The sequence below is a fragment of the Pelobates fuscus genome, chromosome 6 (genome assembly GCF_036172605.1).
Source record: "Pelobates fuscus isolate aPelFus1 chromosome 6, aPelFus1.pri, whole genome shotgun sequence".
NCBI classification, from domain to species: Eukaryota; Metazoa; Chordata; class Amphibia; order Anura; family Pelobatidae; genus Pelobates; species Pelobates fuscus.
The window spans coordinates 268,738,261-268,765,571 of record NC_086322.1 but is presented as its reverse complement, the minus strand read 5'-3'; the positions used below and the strand labels follow the sequence as shown (position 1 = coordinate 268,765,571).

At 42.2% G+C, this 27,311-nt stretch overlaps 1 protein-coding gene across 1 annotated transcript in view; it reads left to right on the top strand.

Moving 5' to 3' along the window:
• LOC134565810 (BPI fold-containing family B member 2-like) overlaps positions 1-27,073 on the top strand; it is a 53,117-nt gene extending 26,044 nt beyond the window's left edge. The window contains exons 6-16 of the mRNA XM_063425466.1: positions 2,708-2,753; positions 3,465-3,525; positions 4,353-4,444; positions 16,874-17,059; positions 17,142-17,195; positions 19,747-19,920; positions 20,012-20,082; positions 23,333-23,378; positions 25,831-25,894; positions 25,995-26,071; positions 26,789-27,073. Of these exons, the coding sequence (XP_063281536.1) occupies positions 2,708-2,753; positions 3,465-3,525; positions 4,353-4,444; positions 16,874-17,059; positions 17,142-17,195; positions 19,747-19,920; positions 20,012-20,082; positions 23,333-23,378; positions 25,831-25,894; positions 25,995-26,071; positions 26,789-26,830 (913 nt within the window). The 3' untranslated portion in view covers positions 26,831-27,073. The remainder of the gene's footprint in view (positions 1-2,707; positions 2,754-3,464; positions 3,526-4,352; positions 4,445-16,873; positions 17,060-17,141; positions 17,196-19,746; positions 19,921-20,011; positions 20,083-23,332; positions 23,379-25,830; positions 25,895-25,994; positions 26,072-26,788) is intronic.
• Positions 27,074-27,311: the final 238 nt, after the last annotated feature.

Below are 27,311 nucleotides of genomic sequence, written 5' to 3'. Positions count from 1 at the left end.
AATATCCCAAACTCTTATTTGGCACTCACAATATGAATGTAAGGGATCTTTATCTAAATGTAGATATTACAGTGTGTGTCACCCAGCAGTAGGAGAGCCTAAATGTTTTGATCCCCAATTCCAACCCAGTACAATTTGGTTGGTAATTCAGAATAGTAATTCCCAGGGGACCTTGATAAATAGGACGGTGATAAATACCTTACATTCTACGGGTATTCTACTATTTGATGCCTGTAAGGCGATCTCGGGTAGTGGAAAACCTTGGAATGTATGTGATAATCTAAAATGGGAACGAACTTATGGGTTCAATGACAAATATTTATGTCCCAGTAAAAGATCTACTGATCCTGATTGCGCAAATAGAGATTTTAATTTCTGTCCATATTGGTCTTGTGTGGGGTGGGCAACCTGGGGTAAAACAATAGACCAAGATATGATTATCCAAAGGTTGCCTACCACACCACATTGTAAATCTATGGAGTGTAATCCGGTCCATATGACCATTTCTATTCCACAACACTTCATAGACAAGTTCGGAAATCTATTTGGGTTCCAAATATACGGAAAAGGGTTGGATCCTAGGGCTAATATATATGTAGGCATTGAAATGGAGACAGTAGCAACCCAGACTCATCAGATTTCTCATTCCCTCTGTGAGGAGATGAGTATTGAGGATAAAATTCCCCATAATGTTAAGAACCTATTTGTAGATTTAGCTGAGAGTATTGCGGGTAGTCTTAATGTAACTAACTGTTTTGTATGTGGAGGTACTAATATGGGAGACCAGTGGCCATGGGAAGCAAAGGAAGCATGGTACCCTGGTTCTGAGACAGATGAACAACAGATAATTTCTCAGTCTGATCATCATGTACTAGAGGTAAATCAGGATGGAGGTTAAAAACCTCTATTATAGGTCATGTTTGTGTAGCTAGGAAAGGGACAATGTATAACAAGTCTGTAGCTGAGTTAACATGTTTGGGACAATAGGCTTATAATAATAATACAAAAGATACTACTTGGTGGTCAGCTTCAAATGTCTCGGAACCTACCTATCCATTTGCCAATTACACTAATTTGAAAGAGGTATGGTTTGCCTTATCTGCTACATCCAATTGGAAAGCCCCAGCAAATCTATACTGGATCTGTGGTAAGAAGGCATATTCAGAGTTACCACAAGACTGGGAAGGGGCATGTGTACTAGGTATGCTCAAACCATCCTTCTTCTTGTTGCCAATCAAAACAGGAGAGACCTTTTTATGATATAATCATAAAAAGAAGCGAGCATCTTTGAATATAGGTAGCTGGGAAGATGATGAGTTGCCTCCCCAACGTATTATTAATTATTATGGACCAGCTACTTGGGCAGAAGATGGCACTTATGGATATAGAACCCCAATATATATGCTCAACCATATTATAAGACTACAGGCGGTGGTTGAGATTATCACCAATGAGACAGCACAAACACTCAATCTCCTAGCTAAACACAATACTCGAATGAGATCAGCCATCTATCAAAATAGATTAGCTCTGGACTACTTATTAGCCGTAGAGGGAGGTGTATGCGGGAAGTTTAATCTAAGTAACTGTTGTCTGCACATAGATGATGAAGGGCAGGCAGTAGCTGAACTTACCAGTCACATGGTTAAACTTGCACATGTACCTACTCAGGTCTGGAATGGGTATAACCCAAGTAGTTGGTTTGGAAGTTGGTATGAGCAGCTTGGAGGGATTAAGGCATTAGTAGGAGGAGTTGTATTTATTATATTCCTATGTTTCTTTCTGCCCTGCTTAATTCCATTAGTGGTTAGGTCCATGCAAAGTATTATAGACAGCACTATTGAGAGGAAGACAGCTGCCCATGTAATGGCTGTCTGTAGATATGAACCTCTAGCCCAAAGAGAGCATATTCAGGATGGGGAATGCTGAAAGAATATGCTAAAGATGCTTACGAGGTCTGTTCTGGTTCATGGCTACTTGAGAGGTGTTGGCAAACTATCATTGATGATGCATCTGGAATTATTTTATATCAGAAGCATCAAAAGGGGGAATGTGATGGAATTCAAGTAAAATAGAAGATTAGTAGGCCAAGATTGCCATATGGTATATGTAGGTACATGTGTTTGTAGTATCAGTTAGTTAGTTACACGTAGCTAAGATACTGTCATCAATGTACTGAGCATGTGCAGGAATGTAGGAACTGAAATCACACTCCTTTCTCCTTTGGATGAGCCATGTGGTCTGACCAGATGAGCAAGTCCAGACTTTGTTCATTGATTGGTTAAGGGTATGTGTGGGTGTAGCTATTTATGGGAGGAGTTATATTGCTATATAAGGAATGTACTCCACGTGTTCTGGGCTCAGATCTGTTTTGGAACGTTAGTCCATCTGAGACCCGATCGGTACGTGACTAAAGGCCTCTTACTTCCTGAATACCTGTGTCCATCTCTCTGTGTTTGGCTTCTGCACGTTTCCACGGTTACAGAAGGTTAGTCGTTGTCTCATTAAAACTCTCTTTTCAGTAGCTAAATCCAATGTTTTATTTCAGAAAATGTTACTGTAGATTTGATACTGATGTTAGACATTGCATATGATAGTCAACAACTCATGGTATCATACCAATTACCAAATTACATTTTCTAAAAAAAAAAAAAAGAAGAAATTCTTGACTGACCATATAACATTTTCCTCTTGCCCTTTTATTTAGACTGGAAGCGCTAAAGACACAAATAGCCATCATCTTAAATCAAAAGGTAGGTTGAGTTGTTTTAATGTCATAAAGAGACTTTTGTATCTTCTTGAAAGGAAATATATATAGGTAAATGTGGCAGGTGATATATTATTGTTTCCGAAACATTTTTTAAGGTCTCTTCAGGTTAATTTTGGAGTTTTTCACTCTAGGGAAATATGACTCCAAATTCAGCCATAATCCCTTGCAATTCAGGAATTCACTAATGAATAGACTTCAGTACGAGATTAGCTATGAATGTGCAAAAATTGCATAGCTCAGCATACATGCTATTGTACAAAATATGGTTCTAGCTTCTTCATGTTTTCTGTATCTCAGACTTTACATGCAATTTACACCTGCTATTAGATTACTCGTGTAACTTACATGCAGTTTATGTATGTATTACATGTTTTTTTGCTTTGATAATTTTGAGGCTTTTGCTTACAATGTTCATGAACTTTGCTTGAGAAATGCATGGATTTTGCTCACTTTGGAAAAATATCATATAGAGCAACATCAATGAAAAGTCCCAGTGGAATCACGAAAGATACAATTTGAGGTATTAACTAGCCATTCCATGGACATTTAGTTTTTTTTAGAATTGCTCCCCTATAATGGGTCAGATTGCCCCAAAAATGTCAAAGCAGAAATAGAAAATCCTCACGCGTATTTTTCTTGGTATAACATGCATCCGAAGTGTTTCTACTAAATTTAAATCTTACCATGCACACAGCTCTGCCTGATTTCCTCAGATGTGCTACTGGGACTCAATGTCCATCTTGGCGAATTTAATGGTAAGTTATGAAACAGACTCCTCTCTGTGCCTACTTTTTAAAACTTTGAGGATGCTTGCCTTAATGTTACTCCAAAATCTCAATAATAGAAAGAGCAGTAAATGACCATTATCTATTTACAAACATGCTAAAAATGTGAAAACTAAACGAGCTAGATTTAAGGAAGATTTATATAAAATTAAAATGAAAACATCAATAAGCATGTTTGAGTAGATTAAGCTTAAAATTACAATGTCTAACTTAAGTTTTTTAAATGCTAGAACAAAACTTTTATTTTTATTTTACAAAAAGGCAGATTTCTATAGTAATTAACTTTGTTACACCCCCTGGCTGACAATCAGATGGTAGATCCTGTTACGTTCTGGTTGTTTAGCTCAGTAAAGCTAAACTCAAGAGACAGGAAAGTGCCCCGAGCACCAGCCTTGCAAAGACTTCTCATTGAGCTGCATTGGGAAGTCTGTGATTAGACAGCCACAGAAACTTTGGGCAAGGTTAGAAGAGGGTGCTTGCAAAGGCTTTGCTGCCTTTACAAGCTGTTTTTAGATATATCCCAATGAAAAAAAAAAACTTAATAAAATGCATGCATGTTTTCAAGGGGTATTTCTACTGAACAGTGATTTTTTAATTTTTTTTACATTTGGCAGTGGAATGTCCCTTTAATATTGTGCGAGCCAAATGGCTAGGAAATGTGTATATCTGCAGATATAATAATATTAAAATACATCACAAGAGGTCTCAGATGTTAAAAGATAATCATTATAAATAAATACAATGTCTTGTCTTCAAGTATTCATTTTGATGTATTTCATTATATTTACATTTTTAAGGTTTTGTCAATATGGGAGCCCTGATCCAAATTAAATACTTTCTCTCCAGTTCCCCCACGGTCACATCTCATCAGATTGAGTTTGGATTTAATGTAAGTAGTGATGTCGCAAACATAACATTTTCGGTTCGCGAACAGCGAACGCAAACTTCCTCAAATGTTTGCGAACGGGCGAACCGGGCGAACCGCCATAGACTTCAATAGGCGAATTTTAAAACCCACAGGGACTCTTTCTGGCCACAATAGTGATGGAAAAGTTGTTTCAAGGGGACTAACACCTGGACTGTGGCATGCCGGAGGGGGATCCATGGCAAAACTCCCATGGAAAGTTACATAGTTGATGCAGAGTCTGGTTTTAATTCATGAAGGGCATAAATCACCTAACATTCCTAAATTGTTTGGAATAACATGCTTTAAAACATCAGGTATGATGTTGTATCGATCAGGTAGTGTAAGGGTTACGCCCGCTTTACAGTGACAGACCAAACTCAACGTTTAACGCACCACAAACAACCACAAACAGTCCATTTGCACAACCGCAAACTCCCCATTTGCACAAGGTTGTCCTGTTCCTTGTCCTCACTGATGTCATTGAAGGTCTCTCTTCCTCCATCCAGCCACGTACAACACCAAGGGTCCCCGAAAGGTGACAACAAGCCCCCTGGGACGCCTGCTGTGTTTGGTCTTCCACCTCCTCAAAGCCACTGTAACGGAGCTCCGTGTACTCCGACCGAGTACCCTCCGTTGATGGATGCTCCTAGCGCTCTCAGAGGACTCCAAGCACTGCAGACGACACCACAACCACCGCAGGCTCCACAACCGCTGTAGCTTAACTGGAGCCGCGCCGTCATACATGGTACCACCCCCACGTCTCCTCCACTCAGATAAACATATAACATAATTATAGCATACAGTAAAAATACAGTTTTCACACATACACTGTAGCTTTAAAACTATACATTCAATCTCCATAAAAATTACATATTTGAACTCAGCATACATCAAACATAAACACTTCCAAAAATCAGCCAAATCCCTCCAGTGGATCAAAAGTTAGGCGGAGGTCCCTTTATGACCGACCGCAAGCACAATTTCCTGCCCAAAACAGTTCCATAGATTTGGGCTGTGCGGTCGGTCAATTTCATGCGGAAAAACGACCAAGTCCCATTTCGAACGGGACTTAGTCTCTGGAGCTGCAAGTTCAGTATGGAAGAAGGTAAGGGTCAGCGGTGTTCGGTAAAATGTGTAGCCGATTTCAGTTCCACAGAATCTTTGGCATACACCGCTGACCGCGTTCGACTGAACAAAGATGGCCGCCGCCACGTGCAATTAACCTGCAGTAACCTCACAGCCTGGGAGGTAAATTGCCTGCATACTTTAACTTCTGGGTGGTCCGCCTGTGTGGTACTTGGTTCAGTAAGCCCTATATACTGAACCAAGTGGGAGAAAGCCAGGTACAAGTTATTTTACGGGTCTGGGGACATAGTCTTAAAGGGGTATTGTTCAGCAAAGTCACAATATGTCCCCAGACGGTTCTTAAAGGGCCACACACACCCAATCAAAGTTAATAAGTTTTCAGGGGCACAATCTTCCAGGGGCCATAGTCATGAGGAAGGAGGCTGGCAAATAGGCTTCTCCACAATCCAGGAAAGCAGGGCAATTTTCCATTTAAAGGGCCAGTTACAAATAGCGATTTGTAACAGCCACCTTCCTCCTCTGACTCCTCTTCTTCAGACTGCTCTCTCTGCATTGCCTCTCTCTGTGTTATTATAAGGTGTGTTAAGTAGTACTATTCCTATCAGTTTAATCCCTGTTATGTCCCCTGTCAGGGGACGTGTATATAAGGCATCGATTTTAGGAACCGGGAGATGGAGCCTGCACACCCAGTAGTCAAGGGTTCATCGCTCCTCAGAGTGTCGATATCTGCAGTTAAGGCGAGATAGTCTGCTACAGTCAGGATCGGGACAGGGATCCAACACGCAGAGTACAAACAGTAGCCAGATACGTATACCGGACCTTAGAATGGCCGGACTAACGTGAGTAGTACCGTATAGAATGGTCAAAGACAAGCCGAGGTCGAGGGTAACAGAAGACAGGTAAGCGAGAGACAAGCCGAATCAAGGGTAACAGAGATAAGCAGAGTAAGGTAAACAAGCCGGGTCAAAACCAAAAGGGATAATAGAATACAGAAGCACTGAGTGACTAGAACAAGCTAGAACCATGACAGGGCAATGAGCTAATGAAGGAAGCTCTGTTAAATACCCTGTTCAGAGCAGTAACCACACCTCCGAGATGTCCTGATTGGTCCTGCAGCAATTGACTGACAGGTCGATCCGGGGGAGTGTCCTGATGATGACTTCCTGCCTAGATGGTGTAAAAGGCAGTCACTCCCTCGCGGCCGGCCTTGCATGACCGGATAGACCGCGGGGAAGGGAGTCATCAGACCGTCTGAATTGTGGAACAGCTAAGTCTCTACCTCTTTTGGAGGTAGAGACCACAGGTACCCTGACAGTACCCCCCCTCTCAGATACGCCCACGGAATGAACCGGGACGAGATGGGAAGCGAGAGTGATACGCCCTGCGGAGACGGGGAGCATGAACATCCTCCTGAGGTACCCAACTCCTCTCCTCAGGACCATATCCCTTCCAATCAACCAGATATTGTACTCTCCCCCGGGAGATTCGAGAATCAATAATAGAGTTGACCTCATACTCCTCCTGACCCTCCACCTGAACGGAGCGAGGAGGGGCTATTGTGGAGGAAAATCTGTTACATATGAGTGGTTTCAGCAATGAAACGTGAAACGAGTTCGGAATGCGTAAGGTATTAGGAAGAGCTAAACGATACGCAACCGGATTGATACGGGTCAGCACCCTGTAGGGTCCAATATACCGAGGAGCGAACTTCATGGAGGGCACTTTTAAACGGATGTTCCTCGTGCTCAGCCATACCCTATCACCTGGAACAAAGACCGGAGCCGCCCTTCTACGTTTATCAGCGTGTTTCTTGACCAACATAGAGTTGTGCACAAGGATTTGTCGAGTTTGATCCCACAACTTCCTCAAATTGGCAACATGAACATCAACTGACGGCACCCCCTGGGAAGGAGAATCCGAAGGAAGAATAGACGGATGAAAACCATAATTCATGAAGAAGGGGCTTGAATGAGTAGAATCGCAAACGAGATTGTTGTGTGCAAACTCCGCCCAAGGAATCAAACCGACCCAATCATCCTGGTGTTCAGAAACAAAGCATCGTAAATATTGTTCAATTTTCTGGTTGGTACGTTCAGCAGCTCCGTTAGACTGAGGATGATAGGCAGAAGAAAAGTTTAATTTAATACCAAGTTGAGAGCAGAAGGACCTCCAAAAGCGGGAAACAAATTGGGAGCCTCTGTCCGATACAATTTGAGAGGGTATCCCATGTAGGCGAAAAATCTCCTTGGCGAATATCTCTGCCAATTCGGGAGAAGACGGAAGTTTAGGCAGGGGAATGAAGTGTGCCATCCTAGTAAACCTGTCAACCACGGTGAGGATAACAGTCTGTCTTTTAGAGATAGGTAGATCGACAATAAAGTCCATGGCCAAACAGGACCATGGTTTCTCTGGAACCTCCAAGGGTTGTAGGAGTCCACATGGAAGCGTATGGGGTTGTTTGGTTTTATTACAAACTTCACATGCAGCGATGAACTCCTCAACATCCCTCCGTAAAGTAGACCACCAGAAGTCCTTAGAGATCAAGGCGTAAGTTTTGCGAATACCAGGATGTCCCGCCATCTTGCTATTATGTAAACACTGTAAAAGTTCCAGTTGAAAAGCAGGAGGAACAAAATGACGACCCGCAGGGGTCTGTTTAGGTGCGAGATGTTGCAACTTAGTGATCTCGGCCAGTAATGGAGAATGAATCCTGAGATTCGTATTAGCAATGATATTGCACTTCGGAACTATAGAAGAAAGAACTGGTTCAGGTACAGTAGAAGGTTCATATTGGCGAGATAATGCATCGGCTTTAGAGTTTTTAGAACCAGGTCTGTAAGTCAGTACATAATTGAAGTGAGTCAGGAATAAGGACCAACGAGCTTGTCTAGAGGATAAGCGCTTAGCCTCCCCAATATATGACAAGTTTTTGTGGTCTGTCAAAATCGTAATAGGGTCCCCTCCAACAAATGTCTTTACTCCTTTAAGGCTTTAATGACTGCTAAAAGTTCCCTGTCTCCGATGTCATATCTGCTCTCTGCCCCAGAAAGTTTCCTGGAAAAAAAACCACACGGGTGTAATGGTTTATCTACCGCTAATCTTTGTGACAGAACCGCACCTACTCCTGTCTCAGAGGCATCGACCTCGAGTAGAAACGGCAAAGTCATATCAGGATGGACTAATATTGGAGCAGAAGCAAAAAGTTCTTTGAGCCTCTTGAAAGCAGCGAGAGCTTCAGGAGACCACGTCTTAGTTTCTGCCCCCTGTTTGGTCATATTGGTAATGGGCGCAATAATAGACGAGTAACCCTTAATGAAGCGCCTATAATAATTGGAGAAAACAATAAACCTCTGAATAGCCTTAAGTCCCTTAGGTAATGGCCAATCTAAAATAGACTGGAGTTTGTCAGGGTCCATCTTAAAACCTTCCCCAGAAATCACGTAACCAAGAAAATCTATCTGAGACTGATCAAAGCTGCATTTTTCCAATTTACAGTATAGACCATGTTGCAGAAGTTTCTGTAATACCGCTCTGACCTGTCTATGGTGAGTTTCAATCTCCCTAGAGTGTATCAGTATGTCGTCTAGGTAGACAATGACACAATCATGTTGAAACTCCCTAAGTACCTCATTAATCAGATCCTGAAATACTGCAGGAGCATTGCAAAGTCCAAACGGCATAACTGTGTATTCATAGTGACCGTACCGAGTATTGAACGCCGTCATCCACTCGTGTCCCTGCTGGACTCTCACCAAATTATATGCCCCTCTGAGATCTAACTTGGTGAAGATTTTGGAGCCCTTAAGACGATCAAATAACTCGGTAATAAGTGGAATAGGATAGGCATTTCTGACAGTTATTTTATTCAAGCCTCGGTAATCGATACAAGGTCTCAGCGTGCCATCCTTTTTCTTAACGAAAAAGAACCCAGCCCCGGCCGGGGAAGAAGACCTCCTAATGATTCCTTTTTCTAAGTTCTCCCGAATATACTCCTCTAGAACCAAGTTTTCCTGAACAGACAAAGGATATACATGGCCCCTCGGAGGCATAGTCCCAGGTAGGAGCTTAATTTTACAATCAAATGGCCTGTGTGGCGGCAAAGAATCGGCATTCTTCTTGTCAAATACTGCCTTTAAGTCTAGGTAAAGGTCTGGTATCTGTCTTTCTGTGGACTGAATAGGAGTCTCAGGTATGTTAACATTAGCTAATGGAGAAACCTTGCATAAACACCTATCCTGGCAACCCTGGCCCCACGAGAGTATCTCCCCTAACTCCCAATCGATAATAGGGTTATGTTTCTTCAACCATGGGTACCCCAGAACTATGGGAACGGAAGGGGATGAAATGAGCAAAAGAGATAAATTCTCCACGTGTAGGATACCAACATTTAAACTAATGGGTATGGTTTCACGAAAGATAACAGGGTCTAGTAGTGGTCTACCATCTATGGCCTCAACGGCCAAGGGTTTCTCCCTTAGCTGGGATGGGAAATTGTTCTTAATAGCAAAGGCTTGGTCGATAAAATTCTCAGCAGCACCGTAATCTATCAATGCCATAGCCCTTACTACCTCCTTCTCCCAAGTTAAGGAAACTGGTAGCAGAAGCCTGTGATCTTTATAATTAGGAGTAGAGGACAAAATAGAAACACCCAAGGCTTGTCCTCTAGAGAGACTTAGGTGCGAGCGTTTCCCGGACGGTTAGGACAGTTCGAGAGTAAATGACCCTTGGCTCCACAATACATACACAAACCCTCTCTTCTCCTGTACTGTCTTTCCTCCTCAGAGAGGCGGGTATAACCTATCTGCATAGGTTCAGGAAGCAAAGATACCGTGGAGTCAGGACTTGGAAAAGCGGGGGCTAACCTAAAAGAAGGTCTCCGGTTCCTCTCTCGAGTGTTCTGTCTCTCTCTTAAACGTTCATCTATACAAGAGATGAATGAAATTAAATCTTCTAAATTCTCAGGGAGTTCTCTGGTAGCAACCTCATCAAGGATTACTTCAGATAGGCCATTCAAAAATACATCCATATACGCCTGCTCATTCCACTTGACTTCTGACGCCAGAGGCCTGAACTCTAGTGCATAATCCACCAGTGTTCGGTTCTCCTGTCTCAGGCGCAACAGTAATCTGGCTGCATTAACCTTTCTACCTGGAGGATCAAATGTTCTTCTAAAAGCAGCTACAAATGCGTTATAGTTATACACTAATGGGTTATCGTTCTCCCATAGTGGGTTGGCCCATCTCAGAGCTTTCTCAATAAGTAGGGTGATAATAAATCCTACCTTTGCCCTATCTGTAGGATAAGAGCGGGGTTGCAATTCAAAGTGGATACTAATTTGGTTTAAAAAAACCACGACACTTCTCAGGAGCCCCACCATAGCGTACTGGGGGGGTAATGCGAGAAGAAGCACCCACTGTGGCTACCTCTAGACCTAAACTGACAGGAGAAACAGGGGTATTACGTATCTCCTCTGGTGGGTTATTGGCATGAGATAATAGAGCCTGTAGCGCAAGCGCCATCTGATCCATTCTGTGATCCATGGCTTCAAACCTAGGATCAGGAGAAGCCAGCTGACTGTTTGTACTTGCAGGATCCATTGGCCCTGTCGTAATGTCAGGATCGGGACAGGGATCCAACACGCAGAGTACAAACAGTAGCCAGATACGTATACCGGACCTTAGAATGGCCGGACTAACGTGAGTAGTACCGTATAGAATGGTCAAAGACAAGCCGAGGTCGAGGGTAACAGAAGACAGGTAAGCGAGAGACAAGCCGAATCAAGGGTAACAGAGATAAGCAGAGTAAGGTAAACAAGCCGGGTCAAAACCAAAAGGGATAATAGAATACAGAAGCACTGAGTGACTAGAACAAGCTAGAACCACGACAGGGCAATGAGCTAATGAAGGAAGCTCTGTTAAATACCCTGTTCAGAGCAGTAACCACACCTCCGAGATGTCCTGATTGGTCCTGCAGCAATTGACTGACAGGTCGATCCGGGGGAGTGTCCTGATGATGACTTCCTGCCTAGATGGTGTAAAAGGCAGTCACTCCCTCGCGGCCGGCCTTGCATGACCGGATAGACCGCAGGGAAGGGAGTCATCAGACCGTCTGAATGGTGGAACAGCTAAGTCTCTACCTCTTTTGGAGGTAGAGACCACAGGTACCCTGACAGCTACCTGTCGTCGAGTCGTTCTCTGAGGGTGGACCCCGAAGGGCTGTGGCGATGCGTAGGACTTAAAAAGCTCTGCATGTCCTCCATCAACAACACGTCTGTAAAGTGTACTGTCCTTGCCGGCGTGGTCGTGGGAGGAGGAGGATGACTTTCGACTCTTCCCCTGTTAGATTCCCGTTGTGCTGTGACATCACCCTTATACGCTGTGTAAAGCATACTTTTGAATTTATTTAGCAAATGCTGCATCCTTTCCGAATTGTAATTCGGTAACATTTCCACCACTGTCTGCTAATACCGGGGGTCTAGTAGCGTGGACACCCAGTACAGGTCGTTCTCCTTCAGCCTTTTTATAAGAGGGTCCCTCAACAGGCACAATAGCATGAAAGAACCCATTTGCACAAGGTTGGATGCCGAGCTACTCATTTTCCGTTCCTCCTCCTCAGTGATCTCAATGAAGGTATGTTCTTCCCCCCAGCCACGTACAACACCACGGGTACCAGATAGGTGACAACGAGCACCCTGGGATGCCTGTTTTGGTTGGTCTTCCTCCTCCTCCTCAAAGCCACATTCCTCCTCTGACTCCTCTTCCTCACAATCCTCTTCCAGCGTTGCCACAGAACCAGCAAGCGATGCTGATAAGGCTGTTTCTGGTGGTGATGGTGACCACAACTCTTCCTCTTCACACTCATCTACGGCCTGATCCAGCACTCTTTGCAGGGCACGCTCCAGGAAGAAAACAAATGGTATGATGTCGCTGATGGTGCCTTCGGTGCGACTGACTAGGTTTGTCACCTCCTCAAAAGGATGCATGAGCCTACAGGCATTGCTCATGAGCGTCCAGTAACGTGGCAAAAAAATTCCCAGCTCCGCAGAGGCTGTCCTAGCACCCCAGTCATACAAATACTCGTTAACGGCTTTTTCTTGTTGGAGCAGGTGGTCGAACATTAGGAGTGTTGAATTCCAACGTGTCGGGCTGTCGCAAATCAAGCGCCTCACTGACATAATGTTTCGCCACTGGATATCGGAAAAGTGCGCCATGGCCGTGTAGGAATGCCTGAAATGGCCACACACCTTCCTGGCCTGCTTAAGGACATCCTGTAAGCCTGGGTACTTATGCACAAAGCATTGTACGATCAGATTACACACATGTGCCATGCACTGCACATGTGTCAACTTGCCCAAATGCAATGCCGCCAACAAATTTCTTCCGTTGTCAAAAACCACTTTGCCGATCTCCAGTTGGTGCGGAGTCAGCCACTGATCCACCTGTGCGTTCAGGGTGGACAGGAGTGCTGGTCCGGTGTGACTCTCTGCTTTCAGGCAAGCCAACCCCAAGACGGCAGTACCTGGGGTGCTGGGTGGGGTGCCGTTAATGTGGAGCAAGACTCAGCAGCAGAAGAGGACTCAGCTGAGGAGGTTATGGAAGAGGATGGAGTAGGAGGAGTAGAGGATTTGGCAGCAGGCCTGCCTGCAAGTCATGGCAGTGTCACCAACTCCTCTGCAGAGCCACGCATTCCATGCTTGGCAGCCGTCAGCAGGTTTACCCAATGCGCAGTGTAGGTGATATACCTGCCCTGACCATGCTTTGCAGACCAGGTATCAGTGGTCAGATGGACCCTTGCCCCAACACTGTGTGCCAGACATGCCATTACTTCCTTTTGCACAATCGAGTACAGGTTGGGGATTGCCTTTTGTGCAAATAAATTTCGGACGGGTACCTTCCACTGCGGTGTCTCAATAGCTACAAATTTTTTGAATGCCTCAGACTCCACCAGCTTGTATGGTAAAAGCTGGCGGGCTAAGAGTTCAGTCAAGCCAGCTGTCAGACGCCGGGCAAGGCGGTGACTTTGTGACATTGGCTTCTTACGCTCAAACATGTCCTTGACAGACACCTGACTGTGGGCAGATGAGCAGGAACTGCTCAAGGCGAGAGACGGAGGAGCGGATGGTTGAGAGGGGGCAAGGAGGACAGCAGTGGTTAACGTGGCTGAAGATGCTGGACCAGGAGGAGGATGTCGGCTTTGAGTTTGTGTGCTGCTTGTACTCATGTGTTGATCCCATATGCGTTTGTGATGTGCGATCATGTGCCTTCGCAAAGCAGTTGTACCTAGGTGGGTGTTGGACTTCCCACGACTCAGTTTCTTTTGGCACAGGTTGCAAATGGCATCGCTGTTGTCAGAGGCAGACACACAAAAAAAATGTCACACTGCTGAGCTCTGCAATGATGGCATTCTGGTATTGGCAACAGCATGCGTTGATTGGCGTGCTGTCTGGCTGACCCCGGGTGCCGATGCATGCTGTCTGACTGTGCCACGACCTCCCCCTGCTTCCAACTCGTCTCCTCCTCCTCCTCTCTGTCTCCCCATCTGAACTTTCCCCCTGTTCTTCTTCTCTTCTAGCGGGCACCCACGTGACATCCACGGACGCATCGTCATCATCAACCGCTTCACTTGTATCTGACAACTCAGCAAAGGAAGCAGCAGCGGGTACAACATCATCATCATCACACCGTACGTGTGTAATCCTGCCTGACTGAGACATATCCCTGTTATCTACATCCTCTGGCAATAATGGTTGTGCATCACTCATTTCTTCCAACTGATGTGTAAATAACTCCTCTGAGAGATCAAGTGAAGCGGCTGTGGTGCTAGTGTTGGTGGTGGCGGCAGGCGGGCGAGTGGTAACTTGAGAGGTGCCCAAAGCTAAGCTGGAGGAGGATGGTGCGTCAAGGTTCCGAGCGGAGGCTGCAGAAGATTGGGTGTCCTGTGTTAGCCAGTCAACTATGTCCTCAGAACTTTTCAAGTTCAGGGTACGTGGCCTCTGAACACTGGGCATTATTCTAGGGCCAAAGAGAATCACAGCACCACGACCACGACGGCCCCTGCGGGGTGGCCTACCTCTGCCTGTCATTTTTTTTTCGATTAGTGGTACTATGCGTGCAAGCTACTGTGACAAACGATATGAGTGGCACTGGTGTGACACTGTGCCCTGGCAGGCCCTGAAAAGCACACTCGTGAAGGAAACTGACTGCTATTATATTACAGTCCAAAAAGTTTAATTTTTTTTTAAACGCAAGCTATTGGGACACCAGTGAGTGAGTGGTGGCACTGGGCAGGCCCTGAAACGCACACGCGTGAAGGAAACTGACTGCTATTATATTACAGTCAAAAAGTTTTGTTTTTTTTAAACGCAAGCTATTGGGACACCAGTGAGTGAGTGGTGGCACTGGGCAGGCCCTGAAACGCACACTCGTGAAGGAAACTGACTGCTATTATATTACAGTCAAAAAAGTTTTTTGTTTTTTTTTAAACGCAAGCTATTGGGACACCAGTGAGTGAGTGGTGGCACTGGGCAGGCCCTGAAACGCACACGCGTGAAGGAAACTGACTGCTATTATATTACAGTCAAGAAAGTTTTGTTTTTTTAAATGCAAGCTATTGGGACACCAGTGAGTGAGTGGTGGCACTGTGCAGGCCCTGAAACGCACACTCATGAAGGAAACTGACTGCTATTATATTACAGTCAAATTGTTTTTGTTTTTTTTTAAATGCAAGCTATTGTGACACCAGTGAGTGAGTGGTGGCACTGGGCAGGCCCTGAAACGCACACTCGTGAAGGAAACTGACTGCTATTATATTACAGTCAAAAAAGTTTAGTTTTTTTTAAAGGCAAGCTATTGGGACACCAGATATGAGTTAGTGGTGGCACTGGGCAGGCCCTGAAACGCACACTCATGAAGGAAACAGACTGCTATTATATTACAGTCCAAAACGTTCTTTTTTTGCTATGAGCCTCACACACAGGCTGGCAGGCAGGCAACTGCAATTACATTACACAGAAAAAAAAAAGCAGACTGATGTTCTAGCCCTAAAAAGGGCTTTTTGGGGTGCTGTCCTTACAGCAGAGATCAGATGAGTCCTTCAGGACTGTAGTGGACACTGAATACACTAGCCTAGCTATCAATTTCCCTATCAAATCAGCAGCAGCTACACTGTCTCTCCTCTCACTAAGAATGCAGCTTCACAATGAATGTAACATGGATGCTGTCCAGGAGGTGGGAGGGACTGGGAGGGAGGGTCTGCTGCTGATTGACTGGAATGTGTCTGCTGACTGTAAGGTACAGGGTCAAAGTTTACTCAATGATGACGAATAGGTGGCGAACGCGAACAAGTGATGTTCGCCAGGAACTATTCGCCAGCGAACAGTTCGGGACATCACTAAATGTAAGTCATTCTCACTTTGCTTTTACCATTTTTCTATAATGTATTATGTCTGTTAAACAAAAATGCATCTGGTTGCACCAAGGTTCCATTCCCTTGACCAATATTAGTATTAGCTGAGAGGTAGCGTAGGAATTGAAACTATTGCATAATAAATGTAAACATTAAACCCCTAGGATACTATCTCAAATTGGTAATTTTTTCTAGGTGTAACAGATCGGATTTATTCTAAAATGCTGCATATATCAGTCATGAATGGATAGCCTTTCACAGATAAAATATGTGGTGTCTAGAGATGCAGTTTAGGTTTTTATTAAAATAAGTACATTTCATTTTACCTGATTCATTCGTTGTCCTGGTGAAGACCTCTTAAATAGCTACAAGACATGATCAATCAAAGCAAAACAATATTAAATATAATTTAAGACTTTTCTGACACTTGAAAGAATAACTAATAATTATCTAAATTAAGTGTCTTGGCATTGTCGGGGCCTACGAAATACTTACGTCTACATTTCCACATTCACAGATACATACTTAACACCAATACCTACAGAGGCAGTCACATACACAAACAGCCACAAAGAGATAGACACACATATTCATATATTTAATATGACTACAGGCATTTGATGGGGGTGGATATTCATTCAGCTCCTACTGTCAGCCAGACATAATTGCCCCTTGACATGTCAGGAGTGCATTTGACTTATTGCTGCCCTACGGTTCTGCCTTTTAAAGACCTTTCACTCTCCATCATGCCTTAAAATATGGACTATTACTGATATTAATTGATTGTATCTTTGTAGGAATAGTGAGAGAAGAGGGTATCTGATCTATTTTGTTAAGCTATAGAGTCCTAATGCTATCTCAAGGCTGAGTTGTAATTTAATTTTCAATCCTCATTGCTCACAGTCTCTGTTACCCAAATAGGTGGACTTTTATTTGTTAGGAAAACCCCTTGATATCTCTGCCCGAAGAAAGTGTGTGCCACTTCCCACACTGACCAGTACTGGTATCTCTGAGTATAGCTTGCTGCTTCCCGAGGACCTATTTAATGCTATGTTTTCCGCCATGGAATGGGCGGGAGCTTTCAACTTGGACATTTCTGGACATCAGGTAAACCTTTGACACATAAGTTTACCAGTGCACAATTTAATGTCCTCACCAAAACTCACAACAATTTTCTTTTTTTCTGCAGGGAGAAGGCACAAACAAACTAACAACGGGAACACTGAGATCAGTGAATCCAGAGGTAAGTATGAATATGTTAGCTTACTATACAGTTCGAGTCTTGTTTTCTGAAAAGAAAGCAGATTATTCACTAGTATACTGAAACAGCCTAAATAAACAGGAACAGTTCTCAAAGCCAGTTGAAAAATGAACATTCTAAGAGAAATCTAACAAAAGCACATAGCTTTCACCTTTCACAATTTCCAGACTCTAATCTAGAATGTTTGAACAAATGGAAACAGTGGCAGAACTAAAGAAGAGAGGGTGCAAAAAATGTTTTGGGCCCCTCCTGTAGCAAGATTGGCTAAAAGGTAGATCCACATCTGTCATAAAACTCCCATAATGCATTGCCAGCTGGGGATCTGCTATTTGCCCATCCTTGCAGGGTTGTATTTAGCACTGAGGAGTGTTTGTGTGTTTGATTGTGTGTGTGTGTGTGTGTGTGTATGTGTTGTGTGTGTGTGTTGTGTTGCCAGGATAACAAACATGCAGATACACAGGTACACATATGATGCTTTGAGTGTTCTTTATTTTTGGCTTTCCTTGCCCTTTTTTAATATTGTTTTTAATATTGATTTTAAACAATAAAAACATTTGTATTTAACTGATTGATTGCCTGCTGTGTTAGATATCCAAACATACGAGGGGGCACTTTCACGAAAGCACCCTACTCCAAGCATGTGCACGACTTAGTACTGGTGGTGAAAAGGTTAAATTCACTGTTTGTCTGCACAAGACCAGAAAAAATTATACAGATTTCACACTTAATTATATTAATATAAATAATATCATAATGCTGTCACCATAAAGACAATTTATAAATGCCTTAGTCCTCCAAGCAAATTAGAAAAAAACAGACAATAAAATTTAGCACAATATCTCTGTTATTTCAAATTACCAATACATTTTTATAATCAAATACCTTCAGCCTTTACCAACAATAGCAGAACTTGAAGGGACATTATAGTCACCAAAACAAATTTAGTGTAATGAAACAGTTTTGGTGCATAGATCATGCCCCAGCTGCTGCACTGCTTAATTCTGTGCCATTTGTTTATGCAGCCCTAGTCGCTCCTCCCTGCATGTAACCTCCTAAACACTTCCTTTAAAGAGTCAGCTAATGTTTACATTGACTTTATTCCAACTTCTATTTAATTTAGAATTTCTTATCTCCTGCTGTGTTAATAGCTTGCTAGACCCTGTCCGAGCTTCCTATATGTATTTAAAGTTTTATTTGCGGAGCAGGAGATACAAATTTTTAAGTAAAGTAGTATATCTGATTAAAAACCATTTTGTTTTCATGCAAGCTGTGTCAGTCACAGCCAAGGAAGATGTGGCTGCATAAACCAAAACAAAAGTGACTTAACTCCTAAATGGCAGAAAATTGAGCACTGTGAGTCTTCAGAGGCATGATCTATGCACAAACATTGCTTCATTAAGCTAAAGTTGTGTTGGTGACTATGATGTCCCTTTAAAAACAAAGGAATATTTATTATGGTACAAACAATTCATTTCAAGATTCCAAGACAGCCCAGAGATAGCATAGGCAGAGGGGAGGCGTACCTATATGAACAATAAGTGGCCTCCGCCTTGTGTTTCAGACCAACACCGATCCAAATAGAAATTGCTTTAATTTTTTTCTTCTTGTGCTTGCCACATCTATTCATTTTTTCAGATTCATCAATTTCATAGATATGTCACATTTCCTACTCATGACTCAATACCACTGACTTCACAACTCCTTTCCAGCAGCTTAAGTTGTGCTAGCCATATTTATATTCCATTTGTCTGGTGTAGAGGAGGCATGGCTACTAGTCTATGGTTTATTATTATTGTTTCTTCTGGATATGACACTGGAAGACTATAGTTTCCTGACTGCTAATGGTCACTTATATAAAAATAATCCACTATCTATAAGGGGATACAGGAACATGGTAGATTAGTCATTTAGTTTGCATGGAAGTTAGACTTAGAGACAACTCATGTGTAATTTTCCAGCTCTGGTTGGAGTCACTATTTTAAAAGAGAAATTCACGTTGTAAACCTTCTGACATTAATCACATTTCTATGAAATCAAATTAACCCCTTGTGCCAAAAAATGTCCCAAACCGCCTTTACAATGTAGCCAATTTAATTATGCACTAGACAAGTCACATCTAATAACGAAATTCTATAGTAGGACAATGAATTATGTGCCCTGGCTTGACAGGCAGCCTGAATCATTTTCTATAGAGCCTGATCAAGGCTCTAGTACATGTGAGCGGTTCTATCCATTAAACTGTACAGTATTAAATATATAGAATTGAAGTATTATGCTATATATTTTTTATTTTTGTTCTGTTATTTACATAGACTTTTATATACTTCTTATCATGAGTATCAGACAATTGTGTATGCTTTGTATGCTTTATGTTTACACAAAAATATTGTAGAAAGCATTGCCTTAGTTTACAATACTTACCTAAATATTGACACAGGAGCCCCCTCTAATCATTATCATTTTAGGTTATAACTGTTTAAAAAGATAATTTACACAGATCCATAGTTAACAGATTATAAATATTTTGTTACAGATTCCAGAGATTTATCCTGAGAATCTTCCAATAATTCTGAAAGTAGGGATGAACAGGACCCCACGTGTCACTTTGCATAAGGACATGTTTATGCTGTACCTGCAGCCTTCAGTGGAGTTGATGGTGATGATGCCACAAGATAAGCCCTATGAGTCTCTGTTAGTCGTGAGCATGGTACATATCATATACAGCAAGACAGGAGGATATTATTTAGTCATACTTCACTGACATTCCTACTGTTCACTGTTTTCTGTCATCTCCACAGGATGCACAGATGAAGATCAGTGTTAAAATCAAAGAGAGTAAACTAGCAACAGAATATGTGCTGCTTAATCGGTGAGCTGTCATCATTGCTTGAATAAGTACACATTTTACACAGAAGTGCATTATTTTATTACAAATACATTAAAATAAAGAATTAACAAAAAGTGGAGTGTAAAATCTCTCAGATAAATAGAACAAAAAATGAATGATTCCACACCTGAAATATCATTAAAAAAAAACGCTAAAAAAGATCATCTATGTCTAGGACCCTTCTTTAGTTAAGTAATGGAAACATTCGATCCTAGAGTTGGCGTTAGGTCTAGGGTAAGTATTAGAGAATATAATAAGGCTTAATAAGGCTACCTTTGGAAGACTAGTGTTGAGATAGAAATAGAGAAACCTAGGGTTAAATGTCTGATCCTATTTCACCCACCCCATTTTAAACTCTTTCTAGTTTTATCAAGTCTCTAATTTTAAAAAGTTTTATTTTCATGTCCAAATACCTTTTACTTGGGTTTCCATGCACAGGCAGCAGCTTCTCTGTTGTTATCATGTTGCTTCTACTTCATCTCTCTTGTAGAGGAGCTCTTATACCCCGGCTGAGTAGATCCGCTGGTATATACCTTGAGCTGGAATAAAGCTCTGAATTGTGTTATAGTGATTATTCCCCCCACACCTCAGACGACACTTGGTGTTGGGACAATGGCAACCTTTATTAGGGACAATGCGTCCTTTTATACACTGACCCCTTTTTCCATTGACAAGATAGGCAGTCCCTCCCTGGTGTATCTGTGTCTAGGAGATAATTTAATTATCTAGCACTTAAACTATTTCTATCCCAAAATATAATAACCCCGAAACCATAAGGAAAGCAGTCCTAAACCCCCACATGTGATACATCCATGGAAAGGCCTGATCTGAGCACCCATTCTGGCAGAAAAGCACTCAGTTCCATAAAGAATTGAGGAAATGTCACAGGGATAAACTTTTGACTAGCTCATTTACAGGAGCTCCTGCGTGGTGAAATAAAGGGGCTTCCCCTAGCTTTCAGGGAGCGATTGTTCAGCAGGGTCTGTAGTACATTCCCTCCGATTAGTGTTCTCTTAGACTGAGGAGAAGTGAGGGAAACCAAGGATGGAACTTGACCAGGATGTATTGCCTCATCACGGCCAAGCCGGCGTTCCAGACAATTACAGCCAGGTCCCGCTGAAGACCTGACAGCTTACTTCGGCTCCCTGGAACGGTTAACAGGCACAGTGGGGGGAGAGTGATTGGACGTAGTACAGGGAGAGAAAGTAGAGAAAGCCAGTGTTAGTGATATAGTCTTTTTGAGAATACTTTAGGGACATAAGGCAGGCACTGCTACATCTCTATTATCTCATCTAATGGTAGTGCCAGCAACGACTTACACAATCGTCTCCCATTCCCGGAATGTTATTGTCTACTTGACCACTGTTTTATCATGTGTTATTTTTCTTTATAAATACTATTTTCTAAGTACCCACTTTATTTGTACCATCAGTCAGTCCAGCTCAGCTAACACAGCTCCACTGCCTTTTGACTATGGTATACATGTATACATGCAATGAGTATGGCATCTCCCCACACTAATCTCCATCGTATGACTCACTGACTGCTCAGTGCTCATTGTCTGTAAGGAGGTCAATGAATCCTGTGATGGATATGAGTGCTGGGAGGTTCTATAATCAGCATAGCATGATGAGAGTCAGAGGGAGGAGAATAAGAATAAGCATAGCAAAGAAGAGAGGCAGCACAGAAATATGATGGCAATGTGAGGCAGTTTCAAGCTTGTGAGCTTGTTTTAAAGGTCAAAATATCCCAACTAAAAACACTTGCTAAAAAAAACTCTGGTAACTATAGTAAGTAAACCTATAATTACGTCTAAGCCTACAGGGGGTAGGTACCCACATGTACTTTGAAATATGACTTTATAATGACTTTGTTATGTCAGTCATCTTGTCAGTGATATTTTCAGCTACTAAAGTGTGAATTCTCAAGGATTCAAAGTGAAGTTACATTTTGTGAGCTAATTAGCCAAACTGAAAATGTAACATGACTGACTTTAGTGAATAACCCTTTAAATAATCACAATGCATGTTTCCTTTTCTTTTTACTTGCCACACCTTAAAGGACCACTCTAGTGCCAGGAAAACATACTCGTTTTCCTGGCACTAGAGTTCCCTGAGGGTGCCCCCACCCTCTGGGACCCCCTCCCGCCCGGCTCTGGAAAGGGGAAAGGGGTAAAAACTTACCTTTTTCCAGCGGTGGGCGGAGAGCTCTCCTCCTCCGATCCTCCTCTTCTCCTCCCCGTCGGCTGAATGCGCACGCGCGGCAAGAGCTGCGCGCGCATTCAGCGGGTCACATAGGAAAGCATTCATAATGCTTTCCTATGGACGCTTGCGTGCTCTCACTGTGATTTTCACAGTGAGAATCATGCAAGCGCCTCTAGTGGCTGTCAGTGAGACAGCCACTAGAGGAAATAGGGGAAGGCTTAACCCATTCACAAACATAGCAGTTTCTCTGAAACTGCTATGTTTATGAAAAAATGGGTTAACCCTAGAAGGACCTGGCACCCAGACCACTTCATTAAGCTGAAGTGGTCTGGGTGCCTAGAGTGGTTCTTTAATAGCTTACTCTGTAGTGCATGATGGGACTTTACATTATCTCAAAAAGCCTTTAGACTACAAAGGAGATATTGCCAGATTTTTTACAAATGTTTCTAAATGGGAATGCACTGTGGGTTACAAGGTGCCTATGGAAAAATACATTTTACAACTATACGGAAAATGGTTTGGGGATATGTATGTTATGTCTATGGAATCATTCAAACATAAAAGGGAATGATTGACAGGTTATTCACTAAATTCTAAATTATTGTACATGGAATACAAATGGAAAAAAAACTGAGGCAAAAAATCTAATCTAGAAAAAAATCTACAACACAGTCATAGTCACAATTTGGCTATTCTTGCCTAATTTTTTCGTTCAGGTTTAATTAGTAAAAATTAGGGTACTTTTTGATTTTTTTTTAGCGAATAACACTGTGAGAGATGATTCTTATGGAACGAGGACAGGTAGGGACAATTAACAGTTAAGAGTTAAAAAGTAGCAGCAACATGAAACATTTTGCCATCAAGAATAGAGATATATTATTTATTTAAGATAAAATGAATTACCACTGTACCCTGTAGATGACCTATGTGTATGAACTAGTCAGAATTTTAATCATAATTGTTGTTATTATTATAATTACTATTATTGCATTAGGTATTCACCAAGTCATTAATGTATACTTCTGCAGGGAAGTGAAACTATCATTAGAAACATCTGCATTTGGCTCAATCAACGTAAGTCGTAGCTGCATTTTAACCTCATATTTTATATCTATGTTTACCTTTATCATCCTTGTTGCACAATCATCACTGCACGTACAAGCATCAAAATGTGTTTAGACTGAACGTGTGTGTGTCCTAGAAAATAGACTAAACCAATGCAGGATCATGTGTTGTGGCTTTCCACATTTTATTTTATTTTATTTTTCATGCTTCACAAATACATGTTTTATACATATTGGGTTAATTCAAAAATACTTTTCAGATTTTTATAATGTCTGTGGGTCATACAATTAATTCGCTGGAGTATTCTATTCATTCTGAGTCTGTTATAGTTGATGCAGAAATTCTATAAGCAGATACAGGGCCCGTGCTACCATAAGGCAGCATAGGTGGGCACAATATCCCGGCTTCGGGTGACTGGAAGGAGAAGAGAGCACAGTGCTTCCCCACCTGACGTTCACTTCATGTAGCATGTCCGAGTAGGCTGTGCCAAAGTAGAGGATCTTTATCCTCTACCCAGTTTGACAGGAAGTGCTCATGGAGAGCACCGAACAGCTTAATTTCAGTCTGGGTATAGGAAACAGAAGCTCCTCTAACTCGGTTCATTTAATCATGCTACATACAGGGAGGAAAGAAGACGTGCAAGAGGGGAAGAGAGAAGGGCACACAAAAGGGCTCGGGGAAGGGGACAATGACCCACAGAAGGTCTGGGGAAGGGGACAATTATACATAGAAGGGCTGGGGAAGTAGACAATTACACACAGAAGGGCTGAGAAAGGGAATAATGACACAGAGAGAGGGGCTGGGAAAGGGGACAGTGACACACAGAAGGGCAGGTGAAGGGGGCAAGTACACACAGAAGGGCTGGGGAAGTGGACAATTACACACAGAAGGGCTGGGAAAGGGAATAATGACAGAGAGAGGGGCTGGGGAAGAGGACAATGACACACAGAAGGGCTGGAAAAGGGGACAATGATACACAGAAGGGTTGAGAAGGGGACAATGGCACATAGAGGGGCTTGGGATAGTAAATCACAGAGGGGGTGGGGATGGGGGCAATGAAACAAAGAGGGTCTGAGAAGAATATAATACACACAGACAAGGGGTGAAGAAAGGGACATTGACACACAGAGGGGCTGCAGAAGGACACAATGACACACATAGAGGGGCTGAGAAGTGGACATTGACACACAGAGGGGCTGGAGAAAGACACAATGACACACATTGAGGATCTGGAGAAGGACACAATGACACAGGCAGAGGAGGTGGAACAGGGACAATGACACCGAGAGAGGCTGGGTAAGGGGACAAGACACAGAGAGTGGCTGAGAAGGATACATTGACACACACACAGGGGCTGAGGAAGGGGACAATGACACACACCGAGGTCTGGAGAAGAGAACAATAACAAACACTCAAACACTGAGGGGCTGGGGAAGGTGACAATGACACACACAGAGGGGCTAGAGAAGGGATCAATGATACACAGAAGGGGCTGGAAAAGGGAACAATGACACATAGAGAGGCTGGGGAAGGGGACAGTAACTCACAGAGGGGCTAGGTATGGAGACACACTATAAGGCTGGAGGGACGTAAGGGACACACAAAGGGGCTGGGGGGAAACAAGACACACAAAGGGGGGAAGTAAGAGACACATAAGAGGGTTGTAAGATACAAAGGGGAACATTGGCTGTTAAGATACACTAAAGGGAAATTTAAGACACAAAAGGAGGGTAAGGTACACAAAAAGGGGTAAGGCATTCAAACACTGGGATAAGAAATACAAAAAGAGGTAAAATAATTCAAAAGGAGGGTTAGGAGACATACAGGTGAAGATACATTTGTTTTTGGGGGGTAGGAGCAGAAAAATGCATCTTCGTCTGAGTATATCAAAAATGCTTGCACTTGAACCCATCTCCATGGCCATATAACAGTCCGTAAATCAAATACTAACAAATTTAATTAAGAAACCTGCAGGCTTAATATAAATATGAAAGTATTACATTGATTTAGAATATTTGTTGTATCAAGACAGTGTGTGATATTCTTAAAAATTGATTTTAATAAATTACCAACACTATGTAGTAGTTCAAACATTGTTCTTTATTTTGGAAGGATCGTATTGGAAGCACCATAAAGTCCTGTTGAATATTGTATACATATTCAATGGCAAAACTACCAGGATGGCAATGATTATGATTGTGAATGGGCCCTGTAGTTCTGCCTGTCATCGGAGCAAAGGCGTGGTAGTTACCCCTATTGAAAAACTGCCTGTTTTACATTAGGTGATGCAAAAAGGGTTAGCAGAAAACAGAAGCCTGCTACCCCTCAACCAAGGGCTTATGAACACATAAAAGGCTTCATTCCCCAATTCCTCCCCTTCAGCAATGCATCTGAGGAGGAGGGTTGTCTTAAAATGGATATATGCATTATTTTGTTATTAATTAATTTCTTATTTTTGCAGCTTGAGGAACTGGAAAAAATAATTGTTCCTCTCCTTAAAGATGCCTTGGCTTTCCATTATAAAAGTAAGAATTGATATTATATAATATATCTGCCGGGTAATATAAAACCCTTGGAGTTATTAACTGTTATTAATGTTCTTGTAATTTTATTTGACAATTGCAGATGCTCTGGGGGTTGGATGGACTATGCCCAACTTGTTCTCTCTAAAAATATTAAATCCTTTTCTGAGCATAAATGAGGTAAGATTTTAAAATTATAGTGATGCTGACAAAAATGCATTGCAATAACTAGTGCTACTCTTTAAGGGTAATAATAGAGGCAGCTAGATTTCTGCAGTATTCCAAAAATGATTTTCACCTTGCAGAGATATTTGAGCAATATTTGAGTTGCTTGTACTCATATCACATACGCCAACCTCCTTAAGTGATTAACTTCCGAAAGCTTGTAATTCCAAAAAAATATTATATCAACTACACCTCACTGACGAGGCCCCAAGAAGGCTGAAATGATTGTCTGGGGATGCTGTATCTCTCGTGCAGAGGGAACTTGCTGGCATTTCAGACCTGGACTGCCCGTACGGGTGAGACCAGTCTGATATGCTTCAGATATGTTCTCTCTGTAATGGCACAAGTGAGCAAAAATTATTTTGAGACCTGTGCGGGGGCAAAGGGCAAACTACTGAGTTTCTGTAAGCTTTTGTCCATTCTCACAGTTCTCATGTTCTTTGTTTTTGCACAAATATATTAGTTGATTAGAAAAAAGAGATATTTACAAAGATAACTCAATAATGTATTTTATACATTTACAAAGATACAAAGATAATTCAATCATTTATTTTTCACATCTGTGACAAATATTCGTCCTAAATGAGAAACATATTATGAAGTGTACAGATAGAAAAATAAAACAACTGCTTTATTTCCCTAAACAGACTTTATTCTATCTCTTTTCTTTAGGGGTATGCTGTGGTTTCTGGAAATCTTCTGATCCCTGTTTAACTAATTTCATTGGAATTCAGTTTGACTAAAAAATTATATTGGTGCAATAAATAAAAACATTTATTTCTGATCCGACCTGCACTTCTTTAAATGCAAACCAAGAGCAATATGTCATTGTTTAAGAACAGCAGATTTACGTAGTGGCTATATCTGTCCTAAAGGCACTGTAGAATTTTAATGCATGGGTGTTCATTAAAATTCTCAGTATTGATGTGCCAAATACAAAATCTAAAAATGTTTTGTTTGGCCTCCACAGTTTCTTAGATTTATTTAAAGGAGCACTATAGGGTCAGGAACACAAACATGTATGTAAAACCACCATCTAGCCACCCTGGTCCCCTCATGCCTCCCTAAATATAGTAAAATCTTACTTGTATTCAAGCCTGAAGCTGCTGACTTTTTCCCTGTTTCCTTTTGACCTGCCCACTGTCTACTGACATCAGCAGAAGTGGTAGCCTGATCCAATCACAGTGCTTTGCCG